This window comes from Gobio gobio (assembly GCF_949357685.1).
Source record: "Gobio gobio genome assembly, chromosome: 19".
In the NCBI taxonomy this organism is placed as follows: domain Eukaryota; kingdom Metazoa; phylum Chordata; class Actinopteri; order Cypriniformes; family Gobionidae; genus Gobio; species Gobio gobio.
In genome coordinates, this window is record NC_137112.1 from 11,241,438 (window position 1) to 11,269,087 (window position 27,650).

The 27,650-nt window shown below is 39.8% G+C and overlaps 3 protein-coding genes across 5 annotated transcripts in view; 2 read left to right on the forward strand and 1 right to left on the reverse strand.

Annotated features, from left to right (window-relative positions):
* Positions 1 to 1,788, forward strand: part of elmo2 (engulfment and cell motility 2) — a 48,704-nt gene extending 46,916 nt beyond the window's left edge. For 2 of the 3 annotated variants that reach the window (XM_079843754.1, XM_079843756.1), the window contains exons 21-22: positions 413 to 649; positions 719 to 1,788. In XM_079843754.1, the coding sequence (XP_079699880.1) occupies positions 413 to 613 (201 nt within the window). In that variant the 3' untranslated portion in view covers positions 614 to 649; positions 719 to 1,788. Of the gene's footprint in view, positions 1 to 412 lie in introns of all 3 variants that reach the window. The other variant, XM_079843755.1, reaches the window with a different exon arrangement.
* The window catches only part of suox (sulfite oxidase), an 892,829-nt gene that overhangs the window by 208,026 nt on the left and 657,153 nt on the right, over positions 1 to 27,650 (reverse strand). The gene's annotated exons all lie outside the window — the stretch shown is intronic.
* Positions 9,182 to 27,650, forward strand: part of itga7 (integrin, alpha 7) — an 85,039-nt gene continuing 66,570 nt past the window's right edge. The window contains exons 1-3 of the mRNA XM_079843753.1: positions 9,182 to 9,556; positions 27,282 to 27,403; positions 27,499 to 27,578. Of these exons, the coding sequence (XP_079699879.1) occupies positions 9,366 to 9,556; positions 27,282 to 27,403; positions 27,499 to 27,578 (393 nt within the window). The 5' untranslated portion in view covers positions 9,182 to 9,365. The remainder of the gene's footprint in view (positions 9,557 to 27,281; positions 27,404 to 27,498; positions 27,579 to 27,650) is intronic.

Here is a 27,650-nt window from a genome sequence, read left to right on the forward strand (position 1 = left end):
ACACACACACACACACACACACACACACACACACACACACACACACACACAATGTTACTCAAAAAAAGTTTAAGGGATAATTCACCCTGAAAGGAAAATAAAGCCATCTTTTACTCACCCTGCTGCTGTTCCAGTGGCCTATGTCCTTCTATATTTTTTGAAATTTTGAAAAACGTCCTGTACGCGCTCTGTAAGATCTTACCTTCAAGCTGTGGAAATACAAACCGGAAGACAGAACACAACGAGCGCGGCGCTGAAAAGTGGCGGGGCTATTGAAGGTCTATAGGCCATGTGACCACGATTGTGCAGTTTGAATGTGATATTTGACACTTTACTCTGGAAAATGCAGAGTGATGTCTGTTAGATTATTTGTTGTAAGATAAATTACATTTGTGATGTTTCTGTCGAGCAGTACTGCATCTGGACGGATGGACTCTCGGCTCTGTTGGGGAAGGAGTTGAGCAGCGACCTCACACGAAGTGACCTTGACACATTAATGAGCATGGAAATGAAGCTCCGCCTCCTCGATCTGGAAAACATCACCATCCCCGAGGCTCCGCCCCCTGTGCCGAAAGAGCCCAGCACGTACAACTTCACCTATAACTACGGATGAGGCGTTTGTCCGTTTGAGCAGTGTGTCCGTTTCTGTGTCAGAGGTGAAGTGTGTCACTAAGATACTTTCTTGCCAGTTGAGTCACTGTAAGTCCGTCACTGGTAGTTTGACGTGCTGAAGAGTGTAACACTGTGAAACGGCGATCTGTTTGTCTGAGCGACTTCCGACGTGACCGGGTTCAACATGGAGCAGAACTGACACACTTCACCTTTCAGCTAGTGTATGTGCCTACTACACATGAACTACGAGAGTATTTTTTCAGTCCCTTTTCAAATGTTTGTAAGGCAGAAAAACGAGCGGTTCTTCTGTCTTCGTCAAACAAGAAAAGTACATTAGACATCATTCTGTGTTTGAACATTGTAAGGCATCTACTTCCATGTGCTGATGTGATGTTAAAAGCTTAGATGAGTAACAAAACTGAACAATTAGTAACTTTGTACCCGTCCGAAGATAACTAATATTTACTGACGTTCGCTTTTGTCAATAGAAATATATTTTTGTACTTGATGTGAAAGACTATATGATTCATTGAGAAAACATAGTTTGCATGAAACGGTGCTAGAAGATGGAAAAGTATTGTTATGCTGAATTTTGACTCGTAGTCGACGTTTAACAGGATGAACTGAAGTACTGCAACTGCTCTGTGATAGCAGCATTCAAAAATCACCTGCTCCTTCAGAAACTGTATGTGATAACAGCCATAAGATTTCTTTTGGGTTATTTGTTAGAGTGTCCAAACAGGGAGAAATACCTGCTGGTGATGTTTGTCTTCTATCTGGCTTTCATATTTGCTTGGCATAATATAACTCAAAGAACCCAGAGATGGATCACCGACAGAAGTTTAATTATTTACTCAGATTTGCATCGTTTTAGTGGCAGGTATCAGTATTTGAGCTGAAATATTGTACACATTATAATTGTATAGTGCCTTCAGAAAGTATTAATTCCCCTTTATTTCTCATTGAAGAGAAGATTCCAGGTTGATTTTGCTGTTTTTGATTTGTAAATGTTTCGATTTTGTTGTCATTGAAGGAAGACAAAAACATGTCAACGTTTAACAAAAGGGTGTGAATACTTCCTAAAGGCCACTGTATATGAACTGTATATATTGTGCTGCCTTTATCACAGTAATTGCAATGGATTTGTGTGCAATAATAAAATGTGTTTTATGCTTGAGATTTTTCATAAATCCTTTGAGCTGTGCAGCACATTCACTATGAAATGCAGTTATCTCGTAAATGATTATTTACATATTACATTTGTTACTGAAAATGAAATGAAATCAACTTTTTATAATATCTTATAAGAGGGAAGAAATACCTGATTAAGAACACAGTTTACCAGCTAGCGATGGCCCCATTCATATTGCAGTAAATCAACTAATTTACACTGTTACATGAACACAAGTGGTGGTTATTAAAATTAATAAATAAAGATACAGTAATACTTTACAATAAGGTCTCATTTGTTAACATTAGTCAATGCATTAGCAATATATATATATTTATTTGTGTGTGTCTTTGTTAACATTATTAAAAATTGAATTGTTCATTGTTTGTTGAACTCCCATCACTAGCCCAGTAACCTTAGCACACTACATTTCCCAGCATCCCTCCTGTTCCTCACCTGCACCTCATCAGCACATTCTTCATCATATAATGGTGCCTTCACGTGTTATCGGAATTATCGTAAATACTAGTTTCCCAGTTAAAACTGGACATGAAGGCCTTCTCAGGTCAAAATTTGAATGCAATGAGCTCGTATCACTACAGAAGTGGGAAAATTTCCGATAGCACGTGATAGTGTCTCAATCAGTTCCCTAGCTGCTGTGGGACTTTTTGTGGTGGCGCATGCACACATTTTTTTTTAATCAAAATAAAATAAAAGTCAGAGTTTGAATGTTTGTAATTGTGTAACACAACAAGGAATTTTCTTGCATCTGATTGTCAAACCAACGTATACTCACCCTAATGATTACAGCACCGGCATCAATTACAAGCCTGAATTGACAACAAAGCGGCCGGTGATCTCTCTCTTATATTCTTCTATAAACATATAGTGGCTATAAACATTTTGATTAAATTACTGTTACAGGATAACAATATTCTAATATCAAGTCTTGAGCAATGATAGTAAAACAGTTATGTACTAATGAGGGAAAATACATTTATTCTGAAGCAATATTCTCACCAGTGTTCAATCAGCTTTGACATAGCCTATGCATATTTGTGATATTTTTTACCTTTTATAAAGGGCATTTTCCCCTAATCTTATTAAATAGGCTATGATTCAGATTTCCTTTTATATTCTTAAATTGGATCAATAAATTAAATTAGAAGACGACACTGGCTGTTACCAGTCATATTAAATAATTTACACTGAAAAATTACAACTGCATTAAATAATGCTATGAGATTGTTTTAAATATTTTTTGAATATACAAATAAGAAATGTTGGGAAGATGAAACTAAACCACCAGTAGGTGGCAGCAGGTGACCGTTTGAATGAGTGAGTCATTGAGTCGATTTGTTCAAACGCTGATTCATTCAAGAATGAGGCGGTCTTTTACGAATAGTTCATTGAATCTTTGATTCTATCGATTCATTCAAAACGCTGAATCATTCACTAACACGTTGTTGCTGTGACACGCGTTCTGCTGTGATCTTTTGGAACTATTTTCGCGGCTGAAATAGAACAAAAACACCCAATATTGCATCAAAATGTAAGTAACTTAATGTTAATAATTGTTTATGGAGCTGTCATTTGAAATCAGTGTCCTTTTCAGTCGTGATGTTTTTCAGGAAAACAGCACTCTTGGTAATGTGACATTGCAACTGTATCATGCTATAAATATAAATAAACTCCACATTTCTACATTTTTACGGCAGTGTGTGTTACTGAGTTTCTCTGTGAGCGGTACACATTTGTTTTGATTTCTCCTCGAGAGGCGGCGCGAGCGTCAACAGTGCGTTAGTTACCGTCAGTTCATTATACATTATTATCATTCACTGTCAATCGCCACTTACACTAAATGAATGCAGAATCATTCTTGCATTTGGGTGATTGTAATTAATGACATAATTTTCGGGTGAACTAAACCTTTAAATGGCATATTGCAGGTTAGAGACTCCAGTGAGTCAATGTATAGAAAAATAATGTAGGAACTAGATTTTTTTTAAATGTACTTTAAAATACGCTATTAAGGCTTTTGGAGTCGTTTTTGTGAGAAAATTTTACTTCCGCATCTAAAAATGCCAAAACCGGACGTGACATAACGAAGTTGAAAAGTTTATTTGCCATTTGTACCAGTACAGCAATACAGGTACATAGGAATTTTTGTAGCAAAGCTCTTGGAGTCAGCAATAATACAATACATAAAATCAACATAGAAGACCAGCTAACAAACTACACACAATACATAGACTACACACAATGAATAGACTCTTGAGAAACTATTAACGAAGAGCAACACAAACCTATGTCAGTAAACCCACACACTAAGATTATTAATTTAAGATACAAATTTAAAATAAACATTATTGCACATTTAATTCAATTTAGTATTGAATACTGTCCCGAGATAATACGTATTATCAGTGCTAAAAAACTATAATAAAACATTCTCTATTTAACAGAGACTGACACATGAACACAACACAGATTACCTCTCACATCTCTATATAAAAACAGACATGTTCGTTTCCTCTGCTATATCCTTCGCCATCAATCTAACCGTCGCTGGGAAAAAACTGTTATAAAACTGTTATAAAACCGCACCCTGTGCGAGATAATACTGTCCGGTCTGCCATATCTCAAGTTATATATTGAGTGTTTAGGCCTGAACATTGAGTGTGCAGGGTGGTGTGTATCCCTGAGAATATTCTTAGCTCTCTTCCTGCAGCGTTGTGTGTATATGAAGAAGATGTCTCCTTCCTCTTCTGTCTTTATTTCTATTCTCATCTCTGTGGGCAGTTGATGTTAAGTTATAATGACCTCGTTACATTGTGATGCAATATGTTATTCCATTTGGAAAGATATTTCATTTACGCTACTATAGTTGCAGCTTGAAGTCACGCTGGTATTAAAAAATATTTTTAAGGTATTAAAAAAGGTAGTAAAAGGTATTAAATTCAACTTAAGAAGTTCTGTATATACCCTGGAACTAGGCTTGCTACGATAGTCGGTGTTGCCGGTGTTACCGGTGTCCAGACTCAACACCGGTTACATCACTTGCCCACCGTGGCACCGCCCACCGTCTTTTAGATTTTTTTTATAGTAATAAAATAATTTAGTTCAGTTAGAGAACAGACAATACAAATAAAAACTGAACGTGTCTGCTTAATAAAGCAGGATCCGACCGTGAGTCTCGGCAGCGGCAGGAGTCATTCATCAGATTTAAGAGTGAGGAGCTGACTGAGATGATCGCGGAAGATTTGGTTTCAAAGCGAAACGTAAAAGCGCCTATTTAAGGGAGTTTGTCATTTGTTTTGTTGTTGTGTTTTTCATTAAAAATAATAGGCTAATGAACCCACAATTCAAGCAACCCGCAGCCGAATTGGCGCTAATTCAAAACCGAAAGTAAAATGTGCACGGCCGCACAGAGCGCGCATTGTTTACTTTCGCCTGGTTCCGCAGCGCGAGCCTCCACGCTACGCTGACTGCGCGCATTTATTTTTGCCGCGTGCACCCTCGCGCTCATGCAGGCGCGTCGAGTATAAACAAGGCTTTACGGACGAACTGTTATTCATTCATGGCGTGCATCTCAATCATAGACTTGATCAGTGCCCTGACTACTGAACTAGGGAACTGATTGAGACGCACCCATGGCCTCACAAAGCGCGCATTTACAGATGAGCTGTCATTCACGGGTGCGCACTGGCGCGTTTTCAGTTCAGAGCGGTCGTGTGCATGTTACTTTCGGTTAGATAGAATTAGTGATTTAAAAGCCTCCGCCGGTGATACCGGTATTACCGGTGTTGTCACACATCAATTAACCGGTGGAAAAATGTCCTCACCGTCACATCCCTACCTGGAACTCCTCCTAGGCCGCTGCTCGGATTTTTATGAAAATTTAACCAGATCATCTTCAGACCATGCCGACAAAAGTTATGGAATTTGATTAGTTAAAACATTTTCGAAAAATGCACAAACAAATTTTAGGTAGCGCTTGCGAAAATAGCATTAAGGCTATCTTAAGGCTTACCTCCTCAATGCTTTAACGTATTCAGCATTAACTTGGTCTCCGTTATCACCATAGACTGTAAAAAAATATGGACGTAGTGTCCGTGACGTCACCCATTGGATTCTGATGAGCAGTTTTGAAGCGCATCACTCCCGGATAACAGAAAATGGGCAAAAAGGCGGGACGTGGGCGGAGCTGAAGTGACGCGATGACTAACAGACAGCAGATAAATGGCTATCCACCTGTCACTCGAAGTGGCCACGCCCTTAATTATGCAGAACTTTAATGCTTTATATAATGTAAACGAATGAGTTACGAAAAAATTCATCCCCCTCACAGTTGTCATTAAGGGCAAAATTAGCCGTATAGACCAAAACCACAATTTGCACCAGGCTGTAAACATGTTTTAATCTGCTGTAAAGTTGGGCATTTTAACATGGGGCTCAATGAGATTCTGCTCCCTTCTGGAACCTGTTTGCAGTATATGTCACTTCTGTATTGGCTTTAAGAGAAACTGCGGGAGGTTGCCGCTTGGTTATCACAAACATGACCTGAGGCTACATGCTGTTTCGACGCAGTAACACCTACTGGTCCGGAGATACAAAAAATTGCAGTTTTTGCTTATAACTTCTGAACGGTTTCTTTAAAAATCATAAAACCGTTCTCGTTAGATTTGAATGATATCCAATTTTCCCATATTTTTGAGCATTGCGGCCATTTTGAATTTTGTAGTAAAATGCTGAATTTTATGAATGCATTAGCGTATCTGAAGCACACATTTATTTATATGCATTGAAGGACAAAGAAGTAAATAAATAAAAATAACATTCATGTAAACGGCAGAGAGTTCACAAACGTTGAGTGGTGAAACAGATGCACTACAGGAAGTTTTATCCTAAAATAGTTAACCTATATATTCACATCACTATTAAACTAATACTGAATGTCAAGCACCTTTCCGTGTGCAGAAACGTGTTTATAGCGTGTGAGATCTTGACTGACAGTTGCATAAGGCTAGAGAGGAAGAGAGGAGGTCACATGACTCATGGGAACAGCTGTGGCCACACGTCACAACACTGTCGACAGGACAGGCCAAGATTACAGCACAAAAGCATCTTTACATTCTCTTTATCATTCATCCTTCTCATTACTGCTGCATCAGTGTCATTATCTGATCTTTACTGTCTTCTTTCTTTCTTTAGTGGACACAAAAGGGGACAAATGTTCACATGTCCATAAAATAAAAAGTGGATGCTATCAGAAATGACGAAAGTATCTTGAAACTGGAGTCGTCTGTATTTCCATTGCTTTGTGTGAGGAACAGACCAAAATATAAATGTGTATTAACATGATTCCATACAAAATTGGTAACACTTTACACTTAACACTTAATATAGTGTATGTCCTTGTTACATACACTATATTGCCAAAAGTTTTGGGACGCCTGCCTTTACATGCACATGAACTTTAATGAGATCCCATTCTTAATCCAACGGGTTTAATATGGAGTTGGCCCACCCTTTGCAGTTATAACAGCTTCAACTCTTCTGGGAAGGCTTTCCACAAGGTTTAGGACGGAGTGTGTTTATGGTAATTTTTGACCATTCTTCTAGAAGCGTATTTGTGAGGTCAGGCACTGATGTTGGACGAGAAGGCCTGGCTCGCAGTCTCCGCTCTAATTCATCCCAAAGGTGTTCTATCGGGTTAAGGTCAGGACTCTGTGCAGGCCAGTCAAGTTCGTCCCCACCAAACTTGCTCATCCATGTCTTTATGGTTCGACGCTTTGTGCACTGGTGCACAGTCATGTTGGAACAGGAAGGGGCCATCCCCAAACTGTTCCCACAAAGTTGGGAGCATGAATTGTCCAAAATATCTTGGTATGCTGACGTATTAAGAGTTTCTTTTACTGGAGCTAAGGAGCCAAGCCTCTGAAACCTCTGAAAAACTACCCACACCATAATCCCCCTCCACCAAACTTTACACTTGGCACAATGCAGTCAGGCAAGTACCGTTCTCCTGGCAACCGCCAAACCCAGACTTATCCATCGGATTGCCAGACAGAGAAGCGTGATTGGTCACTCTAAAGAACACGTCTCCACTGCTCAAGAGTCCAGTGTTAGCGTGCTTTACATCACTGTATTCGACGCTTTGCATTGCACTTGGTGATGTAAGCCTTGGATGCAGTTGCTCGGCCATGGAAACCCATTCCATTAAACTCTCTACGCACTGTTCTTGAGCTAATCTGAAAGCCACACGAAGTTTGGAGGTCTGGAGCTATTGACTCTGCAGAAAGTTGGTGACTTCTGCACACTGTGCATCTCAGCATGAGCTGACCCCGCTCTGTGATTTTATGTGGCCTACCACTTTGTGGCTGAGTTGCTGTTGTTCCCAATTGCTTCCACTTTGTTATAATGCCACTAACATTTGTGGAATATTTAGTAGTGAGGAAATTATTGCACAGGTGGCAACCTATCACGGTACCACGCTTGAGTTCACTGAGCTCCTGAGAGCGACCCATTCATTCACAAATGTTTGTAGAAGCGTCTGCATGCCTAGTGCTTGATTTATACACCTGTGGCCGTGGAAGTTATTGGAACACCTGAATTCAATGATTTGGAGGGGTGTCCCAATACTTTTGGCAATATAGTGTATGCTGCATGAAATAACTGTAAATTATGCATAATTGCATGCAACTAACCCGAACCCTATATTAAGTACATCATTAATATTACACAGTACTTAAATGTATGTGTTATGCTGTAACAAAGACACCTTAAAATAGTGTAACCCAAATTCTGCTACAATGACAGCATCATTCTTTCATCAACTCGTCAATTGTAGAGGATGGTCTAAATTTGTCAAACCTGATACTATGATATGATGCTGTCATTATAGTAGAATTTGGGTTACACTTTATTTTAAGGTATCAATGCAATTATGCATTTAAGTACTGAGTAATATTAATTAACAACCTATTACTATTACTATAAGGTTTGGTTTAAGTTTAGTTGCATGTAATTATGCATAATTAGTCACTACTACAGTAAGTACATGTAATGTAAGGACACCATAAAATAAAGTGTTAAGGCATTAGCTTCTCTTCGTAATGAATGCATTGCAGCATCATGACATTGCCCAAGTCTAGTGCTTTGTATATCATCTATAAAATGTTGCCTGAGAGGCGTCAATGCAATTGAATGACACTTTCACATTCGGTGTCTGGGGGCATGTTTGAAAAGTTACAGGAATTTACATTGGTCTTTTCTAAACTTAAGTTTTGTGGAGTGACTCAACACAGATCTGCAGCTGCGGGTCCTTGTATTCTTTAGCGTATCCTGATCAATGTGGCACGGATCGCTGAGTGATGATGTCAGCTGAGGGGGGTGTGGGTGGTCTATTCACGGCTCTGTGTGTGTGTGTGTGTGCGGCTGTGCACTTGTGCAGTCTTTCTTTGGCAGTCTTACTCCCGGCTGGAGCCGATCTCAGACTGGCAACAGCAAACAGACACTACTCACTTCTGAAGACCTTCTAGTGTCTTGTGTTGGTGATCAGGACTCTTCCAGGACTGTCATGTCCGTCTGGCACACGCAGCGGAGGAGCGCGGATGGACTCCTGCTCCTGCTCCTGCTCGCTCTCTGCTCCCGGATCTCAGCGTTTAACCTGGACACAACAACCATCCTCATCAAGGAGGGAGAGAAGGGAAGTTTCTTCGGCTTTTCTTTGGCTTTACACCAGCAGCTCACACCTGAACCTCACAGCTGGTGAGTCTGCCACTCTGTAAAATATGATTTTTACAAATATCAAATACCTAAACATTTTTACATCAAGATACATTTACATGAGAAGCAAAAGTACGTAAGATATTAAGTCTTGCTTCATGTAAAATGTATTAAAACAAGAACAAATATCTGCCAATGGTGTTTTCCCTTTGAAGTAAGATTATTTGGGTTACACTTTATTTTAAGGTGCTACATTTTGTTACACTGTAATTATACATTTAAGTACTCAGTAATATTAAGTAACTACAGGGTTAGGTTTGAGGTTTGGTTTAGGGATAGTTGCATGTAATTATGCATAATTTATAGTTATAGTAAATAAATGTAACATGTAACAATGACATTGTAAAATAGTGCTACAGATCATTTTTTCTGATATTTGTTCTTGTTTTAAGCATAAACTCACTTTCCAGTAAACAAGACGTAACATCTGAAGACATTTTGCTTCTCCAGTAAATTCATCTTGATTTAAGAATGTTTAGATATTTGTGCTGGAAAACAAGATGAAAAAATGGAGTAAGAAAACGTCTCGGGTTATGACTATAACCCTTGTTCCCCGAGAAGGGAACGAGACACTGCGTCGTCGAGTGACGACACTCTGGGGAACGCCCACAGCGTTACGCATCTGAAGTATGAATGAAATCAAGCCAATATTGGCATGTCCATGCGCCAAGATAATCTACTAAGGGAACCAGCCTCTCGAGGCTGGCCTCGGGTGTCAACCGAGCCTCCCGGGAGAAGTCGGGAACGATTTTCGGTGGGTGCACACGTTTGCTGTCCAGCCGCAAGTCCTGTTGGAGGCAGCGAAGACAGCACGCGTGTGCGGGAGATCAGTGAGGCCCGAAGCGTCTGTGACGGCGGGAACACAGCACTGATCTCCCGAGAGCTCCGGGGGGAAGACGACCTCGGTCGTTCCGTCCCGGGGGGGGCAGCTCTCAGCGATCCAGCCGCAGCTAGGACCGCTTAGTGGCAGCCTTCTTCGCCTGAAGGACGGTCCTCAGATCGACCTTAGGCTCGGAAGGCTTGCCACGAGAGCGCCGCCTCTTTTGCCAGGCTCCCTCAGGAGGGGCGCGAGAAGCAACACTCTCTTTCTGCACCTGCCGGTGCGAGGAGCTAGTAGACAGCCGAGGCTGTCCCTTTGAGACAGCCTTCCCCGAGGAGCTGGATCGACGAGGGAGATACTGCTGGAAGGCCGCCGCCTGCTTTCTCACCTCCTGGAACCTCTCGACGACGGTGTTAACCGCACCGCCGAAAAGCCCAGAAGGCGAGACCGGGAATCTAGGAGAAAAGGTTTCTCTCTCTCCTTCATCCCCGACAGGTTTAACCATAAATGCCTCTCCACACACACCATACCCGCCATGGAGCGGCCGATGGAACGGGCCGTCTCCTTGGCGATGCGGAGAGACAAATCGGTGGCCTTCCTGAGTTCGAGGACATCGTCCGGAGACGGGCCCCCGCCCTCGTCGAGCTCCTTGAGGAGGTCGGCCTGGTAGGCCTGCAACACCGCCATAGTGTGCAGGCAACTACCAGCCCGCCCAGCCGCCATATATGCCCTCCCTACCAGCGCTGAGGTCCCGCTGCGAGCCCCATGATCTACGGCGCCGCCGTGCCTCAGCAACAGCGGGCCCAGAACCCTGGGGCTCGCGGGCTTGGCCGGTCTCACTGAACACAGCCAGCCGTGAGCGCAACACCCTGAGCGGCAGCTTTTCACACTCGCTACAGGCGGCTCCCTCGAGAGCCGCCTTAGCGTGCTGCACGCCCAGGCATTGTACACACAAAAGGTGTGTGTCCGTGCCCGAAATGAATCGCGGACACGGGTGCACACACCTTGTGAACTGTTGCTCACTAGCCATCTTATTTAGGGAATATTTGTGACAAAACAACACCAAATAGACAGACAATTTCACATATAGCGCTTCGCTGAAGAGCAAAAAAGCTAGTGTGTGTTTGCATCAGCTTCCTTTTTGTATCTTCCGGGTATGCCGTCATCTACTACGTCACGACGCACCACCAATCAGATTGGCTTGATTTCATTCATACTTCAGATGCGTAACGCTGTGGGCGTTCCCCAGAGTGTCGTCACTCGACGACGCAGTGCGAGTTCCCTCGAAGGCGAACCACTTTATTTCAGATTCAGCTCATGTAGACCGCAAAATATCTCATTGCCGAGAACGATTGTGACTTGAAACATTGTCTTATATAGCAGCATCAGAGCGATACTTAATAAATAACACATGAAGGCTGTTATTTGTCTATTTTACATGTGCATCTGTGTGTGTGTGTGTGTCATGCTGAATGACTTTGCGATCAGAGACGGATCTGTTAATATTCAGGACGATGTTCAGTCAGTGACACAGCAGATCTGATCAAGCACATCTGACACTGTTAAAGCTTTACGCTTCTGTTCTGTCAGACACACAGTATGTGTATGAGATGAGTTACAGTGTGCTGAGCTCACTGCTTATTATCAACTATTATTAGAGGCCAGCATCACTGTTATTGTTGCTCACGAAGCACTTCATGCAGCATTTGTGCTCCAGACAGAAATGATTCCTCAAATCATGTGATCAGATGGACCATTTTCACCGGCTGGACCAGAAAACAGATGAAAAGAGAGCAGAGACCAGAATCTAGAGACTTTTACTTGATAACAAACAATGTTTAAACTAGTGGTGCTTAATAATGTTGACCTCAAGGTTATTTGTTTAGATAGTCTACTTTAGACAATCTACTAACTATGAGTAACAACATGTCAACTATCAGTCATTAGAATATTAGTAGCCTGTTAGGTTAAGGTTCAGGTTAGCAGAATAAGTTGATATGTAGTTGTAAAGTTACTTATAGTCAGTAGAATTTCTGTTGAGGAGCATCAAAATAAAGTGTTAGAAGATATTAAGCAGACAGTCTACTAATACTCTAATGACTGCTAGTTGACATGTAGTTGCACAGTTGCTAATAGTTAGTAGAATGTAGTGGACTATCGAAGTGTTACCAAATTAAATGCATGTATTTATTCACTTCATAGTTCTGTCACAGTGTGAAGAACTAGTCAGGACTGTCTTCTATAAGTCACATAATCACAGCAGAAGTACAGCGTTATTCACGATAACCCTCTCAGAGAAAATGAACTAAAGTGCTACTATGACCTATCAATGAACATGAATGTGCATTGGTTTGAATGGAAATCAGGAGCAAAGCATTTATCCAGCGCTGGGATGAGCCTATAATTCATAATAGTGTAGGTCAGGATGGTCGGCTTGATGGTGTCTGATGCACGCAAAATGGGAAACACTTTTAAAGTCGTCCTCTGATTGGTTGAATTCTACAGGATTTCCGGGAGACGTGTGTGTTGCGTTCTTTAACGGTCCCTCTGGAAAAAACGCCGTTGTGATGTCAAACCCCCTCATGGAACAAGAAAGCCGTCATGTTTATATTTAATGAGCTCTTATCAGAAACATCTAAACACCGGATTTTAAAAAGTGTGAAGTTTGACGCTCCATGGTTACAGTAAACTTACTCAGCGTTCTTGAGTGATTAATTTATTAGATACACACCGCATTCAAAAAATAACTCATTGGACAAACTCAAATTAATTGAGGGCAGGTTTTTCCATCCAATGTGTAGCCCCAACTCATGAATGTATGAAATGAAAATATAAAAAAGACTGGTGTCACTCCAGACATAAGCATAGATCGCTGAGAGCCCACAGCCTAAGCACAGGTGCCACTCTTCAGCATAATTGTAACCACAAAATTCAAAAACATTACAGAAACACCTCTAAATGTCACAAATTAAGTAAGTAAACTTCCGTTTTAAACATATTAGGTTGATTGAACACAATTAAATTAAGTTAGATATTAGATATTTTTAAGTAAAGTGAACCGAATTTAAATGTCACTGTGATTTGTTGCTTTACATATCAGTTTTGTCTCAAGATGCACACCAGTATTGCTTTTTCCTAAGGCACGTTTAAAAACTTAAATGCCCCAATGCCCTAATTAAACTAAGGCGTAATCCTGGCTTAGTCTAAGCTCTGTCTGTGAAACCAGGCCTATATTAAATATATTATGTATATACACACTTAGAAGAAAGGGTTCTATATAGAACTTTAAAGAAGGCACTTCATATAGAAGCTTCCAATCATGGGATCATTTTACGGATTTGGTTAATTTAGTTTGAATTCATTTTTATTTTGATTCATTGATTAAACAGCTCATAAACATACTTTATCACTAGAAAAACCTGTTCAACATAAAAGTATGATGCCATAATTTAAGTCATTTCTCCATATATAGAACTTTTTGGGGTTATTTTTCGGTAGTTTAAGTTATATACTGTATTTATAACTTTTCTGATAGTGCTGACAGAAACTACACTGTAAACAATTATATGATCAATAAGTTATGACAACATGTATTTTACATTGCTTTAACTCATCAAAATCAGTTTTTTAAGTCAGTTTAATGTAATTTAAGTTGAAATGACTTAACCAAGTTGATTGTAAAAATCTAAGGCAGCAACTTTTGTTACAGTGGTGTCTGTAATTTCACTTTTGTAACAAATCCATCTATGATCAATTTCGTATTTGCTTTTTAATGTATTGAGTGTTGTGCCTTTTAAGATGTCAAGTTAAATTAGTTTAAAACTTGTCATGTGATGTGATGTATCTGATCATAGTGTGATTATACAGGGCTTCATCATATACACAATCCTATCTCTGTGTTGTGGCTTTGCCTTCTCTCTTTCGTGCTCTCTAAATGATGTGTATTTCTGTTCATCATGTCCATCAGAGCTGTATATTTACTAGTGTACGTCTCACACTGGAGCCCGTCTGTCTCTAGCGTCTAAAAGGAGGTTGTGTGTGTTTAAGCTATAAGGTTACAAGATGCTTTTTTAGCAAGAAGCTGTTAAAAGCCGTCACATTAAAAGGGATTTTAGTCTAGGTAGGCCCGAAGCAGAAAGGATTTGTAGGCAGTTGCATAAACTTAGCCACTATTAAGAGCTAATTTGACCAACTAGCAATTAGTCGAGAGGTAATCAGTCTTACTTTTCTGATTCAAATCACTACCTTGACTTTTAAGAAACTTTAGTCTAAGCAATTTATGCAACCAGCCCGATGATCTTTCCGTTCACTTGTTCAAAAGTGACAAATAATGCATGTCCAGTCTTGTTTGCTTTGCTTAATGAGCTTTTGTCTTATAGCATTAATGAAGGATTTTTTGTTGTTGTCTTGGTTTTATTTCTATTTCTCAGGTTGTTTAATTTATATATATTGTCTATTGATCCTTGAGGGGACACTTCAGAAGTGCAGCCAGACATAAACCCAATCTCCATGATGCACTGGCTTCTGGTGCTTTTCTCCCTCTTTATAAATGGTTTAGATTACGAAAGTTAGTGGATTTAGAGTTTCATGTTATCCGATCCAGGGAAATTCCCTGAATATATGACTGTGGACCTACATGCAGGTTGTGAGATCTTAATTTCTAACGCCTCTGGCATGCCAGTTGAGTCCAGTGATCTTTCTCTGACTCACACCGTGAGATCAGATCCACCTTTTCCCAGTGTACAGGCAGTAAATGCACATTTGAACACAATCGATTGGCCTTGTACAAGGAAGTCATGTGGTGTCGTCTGGCCTGCTGTTACTGTGTGTGTGCTCTATTTATACTCGTATGAGAGCGGCTGCCCGTTATAGTCGCTGCTAAAAGAGAAGTGACCCGACCTCACAGCCTCCTGCACTGTAGGGTAGGCCTGTTTGCTGCATATTCCCATGAATATGTAGTTATTTAGATTGTTTAGGGAACTTGTTTTTAGTTAAATGCTGTCATTGTCACCCACATATATGATCCATCTACACATAAAGGCAAAAAGACTTTTACTCCGACAGTCCACTAGGGTACAACGGGGCTAAAGGTTGTCTGGCTATCACCAGACCAAGCTCAATTTAAGATTGAACATTGGTCTGGGGAGTCTGCTATGTATTTTCTACTGCACAAGAGGCGTGATAAACGAGCATAAATTCAAATTACAATGCGACGACAATAGTTTTTGTGCGCAAAAAAAAATCAAAATAACACCTTTATCCAACTTGTTATTGTCTTCCGTGTGTGCCTCCACGACGCATGCGCGAGAATATGATGCAGATCCGGCGTTCGGACACATGACCCATAAGCGATTTGTTTACAAGCAGACGAAGACGCGCGTGTCTAAGCTGTTGGATTCTACATTGATCGTGCTTTAGGTCTCGGCGTAGTTCTCAAAATGGGGATTAAGTGTGCATTTCATGGATTCCCGAACGCTGGCGCTACGTCATATTCTCGCGCATGCGTCGTGGAGGCACACACGGAAGACAATAACAAGTTGGATAAAGGTGTTATTTTGATTTATTTTTGCGCACAAAAACTATTGTCGTCGCATTGTAAAATTATTGTAGAGCCACTGTGGTGAGATGGACTTTGTAACAACGTTTTAAGTGCCTTTTATGGGTCTTGGGAGTATAAATGTACTGAATGCCAATGGAGGCCTAATTTAATCTAGATTTATGGAGTGGTCACAATAAATTATATTTTATTATATTATATGATTAATATCATATTGCTAAATATAATGTTCCCTTTCAGTCGGTCAGTTCCGACGTACGTCTCAGTTCCCTCCTTCAGGGAACGAGGGTTACATACGTAACGAGACGGTTTCATTATAAATATGGTGATTATCTCAAAGGTGGATACCCAACTTAATATATAATATTTACAATCTGAATCTAACCATGTCAACAAGTGGAAAATCAGTGGCTGTTTATTATCAAGTTGATTATTGTACCCCAAATACCATACTTTTTTACATACATATTTTTCCTTATATTGAAAAACTGTTGCTCTAATTACCATGAACAAAACTATTAAAGCAGCACTAGGTAACTTTTCAACCTTTATAAAATATTTTCAAGACTCTTGTGATGATACATCGACTTACAATTGGTTGAATGACACGTCTGCCATAGCCTGACGGGGTCTGTATCGCTTTTAATCGTACTTTTAAACTTTGGGTTTCGAGTAGTAACCCGAGAAAAAAAAGAACTTCAAAATTCGACTGCTTTACGGCATATACGTCACTTCCACCACCACCCCCACTTCCTTAAATTCGGACGTGCAAACCCAACTATCATTTGTTTGCCGAATGTTATAGTCATGGCCGAAGCAGCACAGAAAAATAAGAAAGCAAAGGTTTTGTCAGAGGAAACGAGAAAGTAATCGGATTAAAGGCAAGACGAGGATCAACATTGGGCCAGCGTTTGCTCGTTGGCGTGAGCTGAAGGAGGAGGGGCTATCTGCAAATCTCAAATTTGCAGATTCATCTAGGATAGCTTGATATTATAATATTGACGATATATGGTTATTACCTACCACTCAAACATTGAATTGAAGTATCATATAGATTCTGTAAAACGGGAACCAATAGACTAGGCTACTATAATGATGCTGGCTTGTAAACGTGAGCATCGCGATCATTTGGCGTTTGAAAAAAATAAAACCCATGAAATTATATTCATATGACATGCTGAAACATATGCCACTGTACCTGGGATGAAGACATTTCACACGCGACGCAAGCAGAACACCTGCATGTGAACTCCATAGACAGGTGAACTCCACCCGCAGTGTTCAGGGCTATCATAGTTGTCATGTCAACAAATGCACGTGCATCCCCTGATGTAGAATGACAGTTTACGACAGTTGTAGAGGTCAATACTGTTTCCCAACTGTAGGGGGACCCCCAGAGCAAAACCTACTTAATGCTGCTTTAAAATATATTCAATAATTTTAGCAATTCTTATTTGCTACTTAAATCTACAACCTTTTTAAAAACATCAAATATTTGATCAAATGAGCGCAGGATCAACTTTGCGCTGTTGTCCGTGATCACGTCAAGGATCAGACACATTTCCACGTGCATCTTGAGAAGTGGATGTTTAGGAAAGTGCTGAGGCAAGGTTTTGTGCCATCTCTATAGAAACCACAATAGTGGTTTAGAGGAAAATAAAATCAAAGGAGCCTTTTACCCAGTGGAGCCTTAACCTACGGTGGCCCAGTAGTGCACAACACAACGAAATTTAAAAAGCATACATAAGTTCACAACACAACGAAATCAAGCCACAACACAACGAAAAAGCCGCAACAAAGAAATAAAGCCACAACATAACGGAATCAAGCCACAACACAACGAAAAAACCACAACACAACAAAATCAAACCACAACACAACAAAAAATCCACAACACAACGAAAAAGCCACAACACAACAGAAATGAACCCGACCAATAGGGGACTCTCGGAGTGCGGTAAAGTTAGTTTTCCTTGCATTGTTCTATAGATTCGCCAGTCTTACAAATATTTAAACACTACGACCAGTTTTAATGGTGCAATTGTATCGACATGAAATATTAAAGGTCCTGTTCTTCGTGATCCCATTTTTCAAACTTTAGTTAGTGTGTAATGTTGCCAGGGTTCCTACGGGGTTTGGAAAAGTATGGAAAAGTATGGAATTTAATTTGAGTAATTTCCAGGTCTGGAAAAGTATGGAAAAAATAAATCAGAGTATGGAAAATTATTTATGTTTCCAGACTATTGTCCCTATTTCATTTTCTAAATATAAAATTAATAATTTCTAAATGTATATAATAAATATATACACAATCGTTTTTTTCAATGAATGAAAAACTTGTAACCTAGCTATGGCAGTAAAGGTCAGACCTGTTTGTTCCTTCCTTTTCACAGTTCAACAGTGGTTAACACAGCACTTTGTAGTTTGAGAAAGCAAGTTGGGTTTGAGGATAAAACGGAGTCGATGGTGGAGTTCTTAAAGGAATAGTACACCCAAAATGAAAATTTGTCATTTATTCACCCCCATGTCTTTCAAAACCATAAGACTTTATTATATTAATAGTTTTTTATATTTTAAATCTGAGATGTTTTAGTCCCTTTATTAAAGGACTAGTTCACCCCAAAATGAAAATGTCCTAATCATTTACTCACCTCAATGCCATCCAAGATATCCATGCCTTACTTTCTTCAGTGAAAGATAAATTAAGTTTTTGAGCAACCAACTGAGTTGGTTGCCATTTTGAATGGCATTGGGGTGAGTAAATGATAAGGACATTTTCATTTTAACGTGAACTAATCCTTTAAATATCTTCATGTGTCCAAGATTTCCAAGATTAACAAAAGTCTTATTAGTTTAGAATGACATGAGGGTAAGTATATTATGATATAAATTTCATTTTTGGGTAAATTAATAACCCTTTAAAAAAATTGACTGATTTAGCATTTTGATCGTTAAGGTCACAAAAGGCAATATTTTAATATAGGATTTCTAAATATTAGATAGCCTACATAGAGGTTTTGAGTGTAACAGACTTGTCGGTGCCGATAGCATTGTGGGTAAGTGCGTCACCATGTAGTGCTGTTGTGCTTCGGGAGACCCGAGTTCGAGTCCTGCCTCATGGAATTTTCACAATCCCGCCCCCCTCTCTCTCTCCCTCCTTACTTCCTGTCTAGCTACAATACTAAATCTTTAGAATGTAACACTTGTTAGCAGTTGAATTTGAAAACAATTTATCAGAACAAGTTAAATATGGTCGGAAAAAATCTGTATGGAAGTCTGGAAATTCGAGTCTGGAAAAGTATGGAATTTTGAAATGAAAATTGTGTAGGAACCCTGTGTTGCTGTTAGAGCATAAATAATACCTGTAAAATTATAAAGCTCAAAGTTCAATGCCAAGCGAGATATTTTATTTAACAGAAGTTCCCTTTCAAAGCCTACAGCAAACGGCCGGTCTGGACTACATCCCTGTACATCCTGCTTTAATGACGTCAGTAGAACAGTTTGTTGACTAACCTCCGCCCACAAGAATACGCGAAAAAGGGGGCGTGGTCTTATTGCTCTCCCACGTGGAGAAGAGGAAGTGTTGCGTTCGGTTCGGTTGCGTTTGTCGCCATCAGACGCTGTTATTTTCATCCCGGAGTCAAATTACCTTTGTTTGGCCTTCAGGGGCTGTAGTTTGAGTGCGTTCATCTCCCCTTTATGGTAAGAGGCGTGACCTTCTCGGGCAACGTGCGCTAAGCTGCTGTCGAATCACAACACGGGAACCGCTGGCACAATCAGAACACGTTACGTATTTCTGAAGGAGGGACTTCATAGAACGAGGAAATTCTCAGGCCGTTTTGAGGACAGTGAAAATAGCAGTATACAGATAAGTAAATTGTGTGAAAAATACTGTGTTTTTTTACACATGAAACATGAACACATGTTATATTGCACACTGTAAACACTATCAAAGCTTCAAAAAAACAGGAAAAACGGGACCTTTAATTCAAAATCCCCTACGTGCATTAAAGGGTTAGTTCACCCAAAAATGAAAATTCTGTCATTAATTACTCACCCTTATGTCGTTCGAGACCCGTAAGACCTCCGTTCATATTCGGAACACAAATGAAGATATTTTTGTTGAAAGCTGATGCTGAGAAAGGCTTCATATAGGCCTCCATTGGCATTCAGTACACTTACACTCCCAAGACGGATAAAAGGCACTCAGAACATCGTTACAAAGTCCATCTCACCACAGTGACTCTACAATAATCTTACGATGCGACGACAATAGTTTTTGTGCGCAAAACAAAATCAAAATAACACCTTTATCCAGCTTGTTATTGCCTTCCGTGTGTGCCTCCACGACGCATGCGCGAGAATATGACGTAGCGCCGGGGTTCGAGAATCCATGAAATGCGCAATCTAACCCCATTTTGAGCACTACGCCGAGACCTAAAGCACGATCAATGTAGAATCCAACAGCTGAGATACGCGCGTCTTCCTCTGATTGTAAACAAATCACTTCTGGGTCATCTGTCCGAACGCCGGATCTGCGTCATATTCTCGCGCATGCGTCGTGGAGGCACACACGGAAGACAGTAACAAGTTGGAAAAAGGTGTTATTTTGATTTTTTTTGCGCACAAAAACTATTGTCGTCGCATTGTAAGATTATTGTAGAGACACTGTGGTGAGATGGACTTTGTAACGATGTTCTGAGTGCCTTTTATCCGTCTTGGGAGTATAAGTGTACTGAATGCCAATAGAAGCCTATATGAAGCCTTTCTCAGCCATCAGCTTTCAACAAAAATATCTTCATTTGTGTTCCGAATATGAACGGAGGTCTTACGGGTCTCGAACGACGTGAGGGTGAGTAATTAATGACAGAATTTTCATTTTTGGGTGAACTAACCCTTTAAAGCTACTTTGACCCGCTGCCACTGCGCTAAGGGAACGTCTGCCAAGTGAAACATATAATTTGTATTAATTAAATTTATTTATTTAAAAAAAAAAAATCTTCCAAATTTCAATGTTGTGTTGTGCTTTACTAAGTCAATTTTACCAATACAATTAAGCTTTGGAATTTTAACATGTCTGTTTGTAAATGTTAAGAAGTAATATTAATTCATACAAATTATACGTTTCAACCACACGGTGGAATTGGCAGACGGTCCTTTAGCGCCGTGGTATCAGGTCAAAGCATTCTCAAGCATAAATATGCAGCTATAATGGATGTAGGTGATTTTTGAATTAATATTTAATGTCGTTAAACAATGTTTAGCCTACATACTGTTAAAACTAATTGTGGTATTGATATCTTTGTAAGATTGCAGATTCTATAGAACAGTGGCAACTTTACCGCGCTCCGAGTGCCCCCGAGTGGGTGGGAGCATTTCCATTGTGTTGTGGCTTGATTTCAATGTGTTGTGGCTTGATTTCATTGTGTTGTGGCTTTTTCGTTCTGTTGTGGCTTGATTTCATTGTGTTGTGGCTTGATTTCATTGTGTTGTGGCTTTTTTGTTGTGTTGTGGCTTGATTTCATTGTGTTGTGGCTTGATTTCATTGTGTTGTGGCTTTTTCGTTGTGTTGTGGCTTGATTTCGTTGTGTTGTGGCTTTTTCGTTGTGTTGTGGCTTGATTTCGTTGTGTTGTAGCTTGTTTCCGTTGTGTTGTGGATTTTTCGTTTTGTTGTGGCTTGTTTCCGTTGTGTTGTGGCTTTTCCGTTGTGTTGTAGCTTGTTTCCGTTGTGTTGTGGCTTTTTCGTTGTGTTGTGGCTTGTTTCCGTTGTGTTGTGACTTTTTCATTGTATTATGGCTTGTTTTCGTTGTGTTGTGGCTTGATTAATTTGTGTTGTGGCTTGATTAATTTGTGTTGTGGCTTGATTTATTTGTGTTTTGGCTTGATTTATTTGTGTTGTGGCTTGTTTTCGTTGTGTTGCGAACTTATGTTTGCTTTTTATACTGCGTTGTTTTGTGCACTACTGGGTCACCGTATTAACCCCCATTGTACCCTAACTTTGCAACTACATGTCAACTAGCAGTCATTGGAGCAGTCACTGTCTGGTTAAAGGGGACATATTATGCAAAATTCACTTTTATATGGTGTTTGAACACACGTGTGTCCACTGTGTGTAAACAACCAGCATATAATGGAAAAAATCCACCCTTTACAGGGTGCTTTTAGTCTACCCAATGCTTTTTCTTATAATCCCCATGGATCATTATCAATCTCTCATAATGCGCCATTTCATATTTCCCCCTACATAAGAGTAGGGAAACCCAACCCATGACTGTTGATGATCTGCCCTTTTAGCATAGACACACCCCTGAGTGAGAAGCACAGAGACGTCATTTCTGTTGACTCCCTGTATCCGCGCAAGAGTATTACAATAGGTGTGTTCGACATCGGCTGCGGCTGGATGCAACTGATCGGCGAGAGTAGCCGCGTGCAGGCGGGGAGGAGCTGCAAACGGAGACGTGAAGTCGGACACTTTCTGCTTTCCGCAGTGACGCTCGCGCTGTGTTTGCATACTTTATCAGCTGAAGTGAAATAAATGCAATATTTGGCAATACACAGATGTTTCAGAGACATTATTGTCATGTAATACTTCATGTACTGCTTAATACAGGGTGTGTTTGTACAAGAATAAAGTTCAACATATAAGCCTACACTGTCAATGAAGTGGGGTCTATGTTTTTAATCAGTTATATTTTGATGAACATGACAATATAACATTGCGACTAGGGCTGTGCAATTAATCGAATTTCGATTTCGATTTCGATTTTGCCTCCCAACGATCACCAAAATAGTACAATCGAGAAAAAACGATTATTTTGCCATGTTCAGTTTTGCAAGAACAGTCTTATTTTGTCTTGCGTTCTGAATGAATCGCGCACGCGCACATCCGCCCCTCCCGAAGCCACAATCTCTCTCAGTTCGTGAGTCCCGTGACTCGTGTGCATATCATCCGCTGGAATTTAAAAACTCGGCGCGAGTAAAGATGGCAGAAGGAGGGCAGTTACAGCAGCGTTTGGTGAGCAAAAAAGGCAAAACCAACTCCGTTGTCTGGGAACAGTTTGGCTTCGAGGAATCAGACGACGAGCAGAAACATGCTACGTGCAAGATTTGCTACATGGTAGTGGCTGCAACCCAAGGGAACACCACGAATTTGTTTAACCACTTGAAAAAACACAGAGTGACCTATGACAATCTAATAAAGAAACAAAAACTGACGAGAGCAGGGATGCCGTGTAAACGTCCTTTTTTTCCTTCATATTTTTCAAATAATTCTCTCTTTGTAAACTTTCAATGCATGCGAGTGCTGCCATTTCGCCGTCTTCACCCGGGTTTAGTGCCAGAAGACGCGAATGAGAAGACGCGCGCGCTGTGAGAAAATGTGCGTCTCACAGCGCGCAAATATTGAGTTCTCTTTGAAGTCTTGCTCTTGAACGGACAAACTCACACAAAACGTATGTCAACATGTCCATCTTGATGAGTATCCTAGCAGACATAGTCTGTATATGCCTTAAGTGAACTTTATACAGTCGAGAAAGACGACGCATATCCTCTTAAAGGGGCAGTAGCCTTTACTGCTGTCTGTTTAATGTCAAACAACAAAAGACAAGGACATCACTCACCGCTCTTGATTGAATAGCTTTTGTAAGTTTAATAGAATTAATCTTTAATTTATGCACTTAAATATGCAATGTTATTTTACTTTTGATACATTTCTGTACCTGAAAACTAATGTTAGACGTACCTGAAAAGCATATCTAGCCGAACCATACTGTTGATCTTATTTATTTGTGGTTATCATTTTTACGTGAATACTTTTATACTTTGATTTGAATATATGTTATATTATTTATTTTAATAGTTCAAAAAGTACAACAAATGTTACAATTTCAATTGAATTGTTGAAAGGTGTATTTTTAATAAATGCAACATATTCCCAAAGTCATGTGAAATAATCGTGTTACATAATCGTGATTTCAATATTGACCAAAATAATCGTGATTATGATTTTTTCCATAATCGAGCAGCCCTAATTGCGACTACATGAAAGGAGGTTTTACTGTTATAAAAAACAGATTTGTGCGCTTTAGTGGAGATGAAGGTTTTAGAATAAACACGAAACACACGTGATCGCTTTCATGCGTTGAATCTGGCCAATCGTGGAACGGCTGTGTCGTCATCAGAGCCCCTGCAGCCTCGAGCAGCCGCTCTGGAGAAATTGCACCGGCTGTAATCGCCGGCTGCTCTCGAATCGCTCTCGCGGCACTTTGTTGACATACGTCACTGTCACGTGGCGTCGGCGCTGCCTCAAGTCGGACAAAATTTCTAACCGGCATGCGCACTGCTTCAAGTCAGCCGCCGATCGGTCTGCGCATCGCTGGGTGAAGTTGAACAAGCCTAATGTCTGCCCCAAAAACAATACAAATGTTCTGTTGTTGATGAACCAACGAACACACGAGTCATAGATTTGCAAAAAAGTTGTTTCTGAAGGGATGGGTCAAACTCCAACTCTAACTTCATATTTTGTGAATGCTTGCAAATTTATTTTCTGAATGAGCTTTCTAGAATGCTGTAAGGCTAATATAATATCGCTAAAGTCACCAAAGTCTCAGACTGTATTCACAGAGACTTGAGCTATGTAATTAGTTTTATCCCTAACACCGTCTATGTAATTCATAAACGCACGTTAATTATGTATTGTATAGTCAGGTGACAGACTTTTTACACTCCCACACAAGCACCTATACAACAATTTATAGATTAGCATGACGGTACATGCTAGTCGATGAGTTGATTCAAGGTAACTCCACAACAACTAACGTAACATAAATGTATCCACTAACCGTTCAGAAAGTCAAGGTGCAGTCTAAAAGTTGCAACCTCTTCCTGAGTCTCATCTGTGTCCGACTCCGGTTCAAACATGTAAGGCCGCACTCCACAACTGGTTATTTATGACATTTTGGCTGAGTGAGATTCGTTTTGTAAGCTCGTGTAAAGGAGGCGGGGAGCAGCAGCTCATTTGCATTTAAAGGGAAACGCGATAATTCTGAGAGCATGTGAAGGCAGCAATTGTGCTGAGGTCCAACTAAAGATATACTGAAGTATATTTGAATGTGCTAAAGTGGAACTATTGCAAGTATACTTTAGGTACACTTTAAATATCTTGCTTTTAAAGTCTAATATTTTACAGAGATCATATTATCCTTAATAATAGTGATATTAAACACATTTTGGGCTTAATATTAAAAAATTGCATTGTGCAATAAGTACTCCAAATAAAGTTTAATTTTTATATTTATATCTTTAAGTCTCAAGCAATATGTCAGTAAATATGTTAATGGATTTGCAGTATACTTAGTATGAAATAAGTTTATTTTAAATACAATTTTTCACCAATTCACTGTCTGGATCTTATCGACAACTGCTGCAGACGTTTGAGTTGAGACTCTTGCTGGTTCAATAGAGCTCAGTAGAAGAAAGTTGTTGTTGTTGTTGTTGTGTGTGTGTGTGTGTGTGTGTGTGTGTGTGTGTGTTACTTATGTCCCATATATACTGATCACAGCTTTTACTAAAGGAATGCTAAAATGCATTAAACGAGAGGAGCAGTAAATGTACAGCTGAAAGAATTATTGAAATGGAGCAGGAGGGGAGGATCAGCCCATTGTCCTCCATTTAGATGCCTTTCACATGGAGTCTTTTTCATGCTAATGAGTTCCCAGAGTTTTTGGAGCACTTTTACCACATCCAGGCGCCTCAACACAAAACCAAGGGCAAGCCTCAGATCCTCACATTCTGTCTTCAAAGATCTCCAGCTTTCTTTCCCACTCAGTAACACAAAGCTTGTTAAATACTGTCAGGGGCTCCGAAAAGGATATGCAATATATGCAACGCCTGGACATTTGCAGTTCTTGCTAAACCCTTGTAAAGATACAATGCCATGAACCTTACAAACTCTGGCAAATCTAACAGTTTTTTCTCTCTAATTTTAATAGCCTGCTACCTTCTAAATAACTATTTTTTTCAGTCTACAATGTCAGAAAGAATACATACATGCACTGTAAAAAAAAATCTCCAATTGAACATTTTCTAGTGACGATCACATCAAAATGTTTTAGTTGGCCAAATTGAATTTCATGAATTTAAATTGAATTAAATTGCATCAATTCACAGAAATTGAATTTGGCCTACTGAAAAATTTAGATGTGATCGGTCACTAGAAAATGTTCAATTGGAGACCTGAATTTTTTTTACAGTGTGGCTGTATAAATTGGCTGTAGGGTCCAAAAACTCAAGCAAATGTGTACGTTTTTCCCTGTCCCATAATAACACATAATTTAACAATTAAAGCAAAGCATTTATTTAAAATAAAAGATGTACTAGTACACTCACCAATAAAACATTTAAAGAGGTCATATTATGCCCTTTTACAACGTCTTGATGTTGTTTTTGGGCTCTACTTATTATAATAATTTGTTACATTTATATAGTGCTTTACATATGGAAGGGGGGAATCTCCTCAACCACCACCAATGTTCAGCATCCTCCTGGATGATGCGATTTCAGCCATATTGCGCCAGAATGCCACACACCAGTTTATTTGTGAATTGATTCAGTACAATAACTCTTAAGTAGCACAAAGAATAATCAAGCTGGCAGGCCAACTGACAGACTCAACTGTCCACATAATAAAGTAGTCTTCATTATAGTCTACATGCACTTTGGCAAACTTACAGTTACCTACTTAAAGTTCCTTCCTTCTTGTTTTGAATGTACATCATTCCTGTTCAGTGTTTGCCTGATGGTGGAGCAATAACCTTAGGCGAAGCAAGAAAGGTCCGTAGATCTGTAGATGTTACGTTGGGGTTCTACATGACCACCTGGAATATTATACTTCATGCTTTCGGAGTAATATGTGTTGGACAATCAAATTTGAATGACCAACATTTAAATAATTATATACCAGAAATGTTTATGGAGTAGATGCATATAAATGAAAGAACAACAACTGCATGATTTGAATGTCTCCACTCATTTCACGTCCTGGACTTTCTTCCATTGAGCTGATTTGAGTTGAATCAGATATACAAGATATGCAAAATGTGCAGTGCTGGAGGGCTCTAGGACCAGGGTTAAGAAACACTGCTATTGACATTAATTTAAAGTCCAATTAGAAGATTTTTTTTAGAAGATTACTTTAAAGCAAATTGATCACTAATGGGAGAAATTGGAAAGTCCAATATGGCAGCTCTGTAAAGTAAGTTCTTTATAAACAGTGTTTTAGATCAAGACTTAGATCTAGGAACAGCATTTAAAGAGTTCGTCTTCCTCTACAGGATATTGGTTGGGGCTCCTCAGGCCCGAGGTGTGGGAACTTTGCAGAGGAGCCGCCCCGGTGCCCTGTATCGCTGTCCGGTTACATCGGAGAAGTGTGAACGAGTGGACATCGATGGAAATGGTAACGCTTCAGCCTCATTTTCATGTGATGAACTAAAGTACTAACTCTGCTAAACCGTATCTATTTAAGGTAAAAATGTTTCTTGTTTTCTCAAGTGAGTCTGGACCAAGAGAGCAAAGACAACCAGTGGTTGGGAGTTACAGTCAAAAGTCAAGGGATTGGTGGAAAAGTGGTGGTGAGTATATTTTATACCTGTGATAGGTAGATCAGACAGATCTGATGTGAAGTGGTCATTGGCGTATGTTGT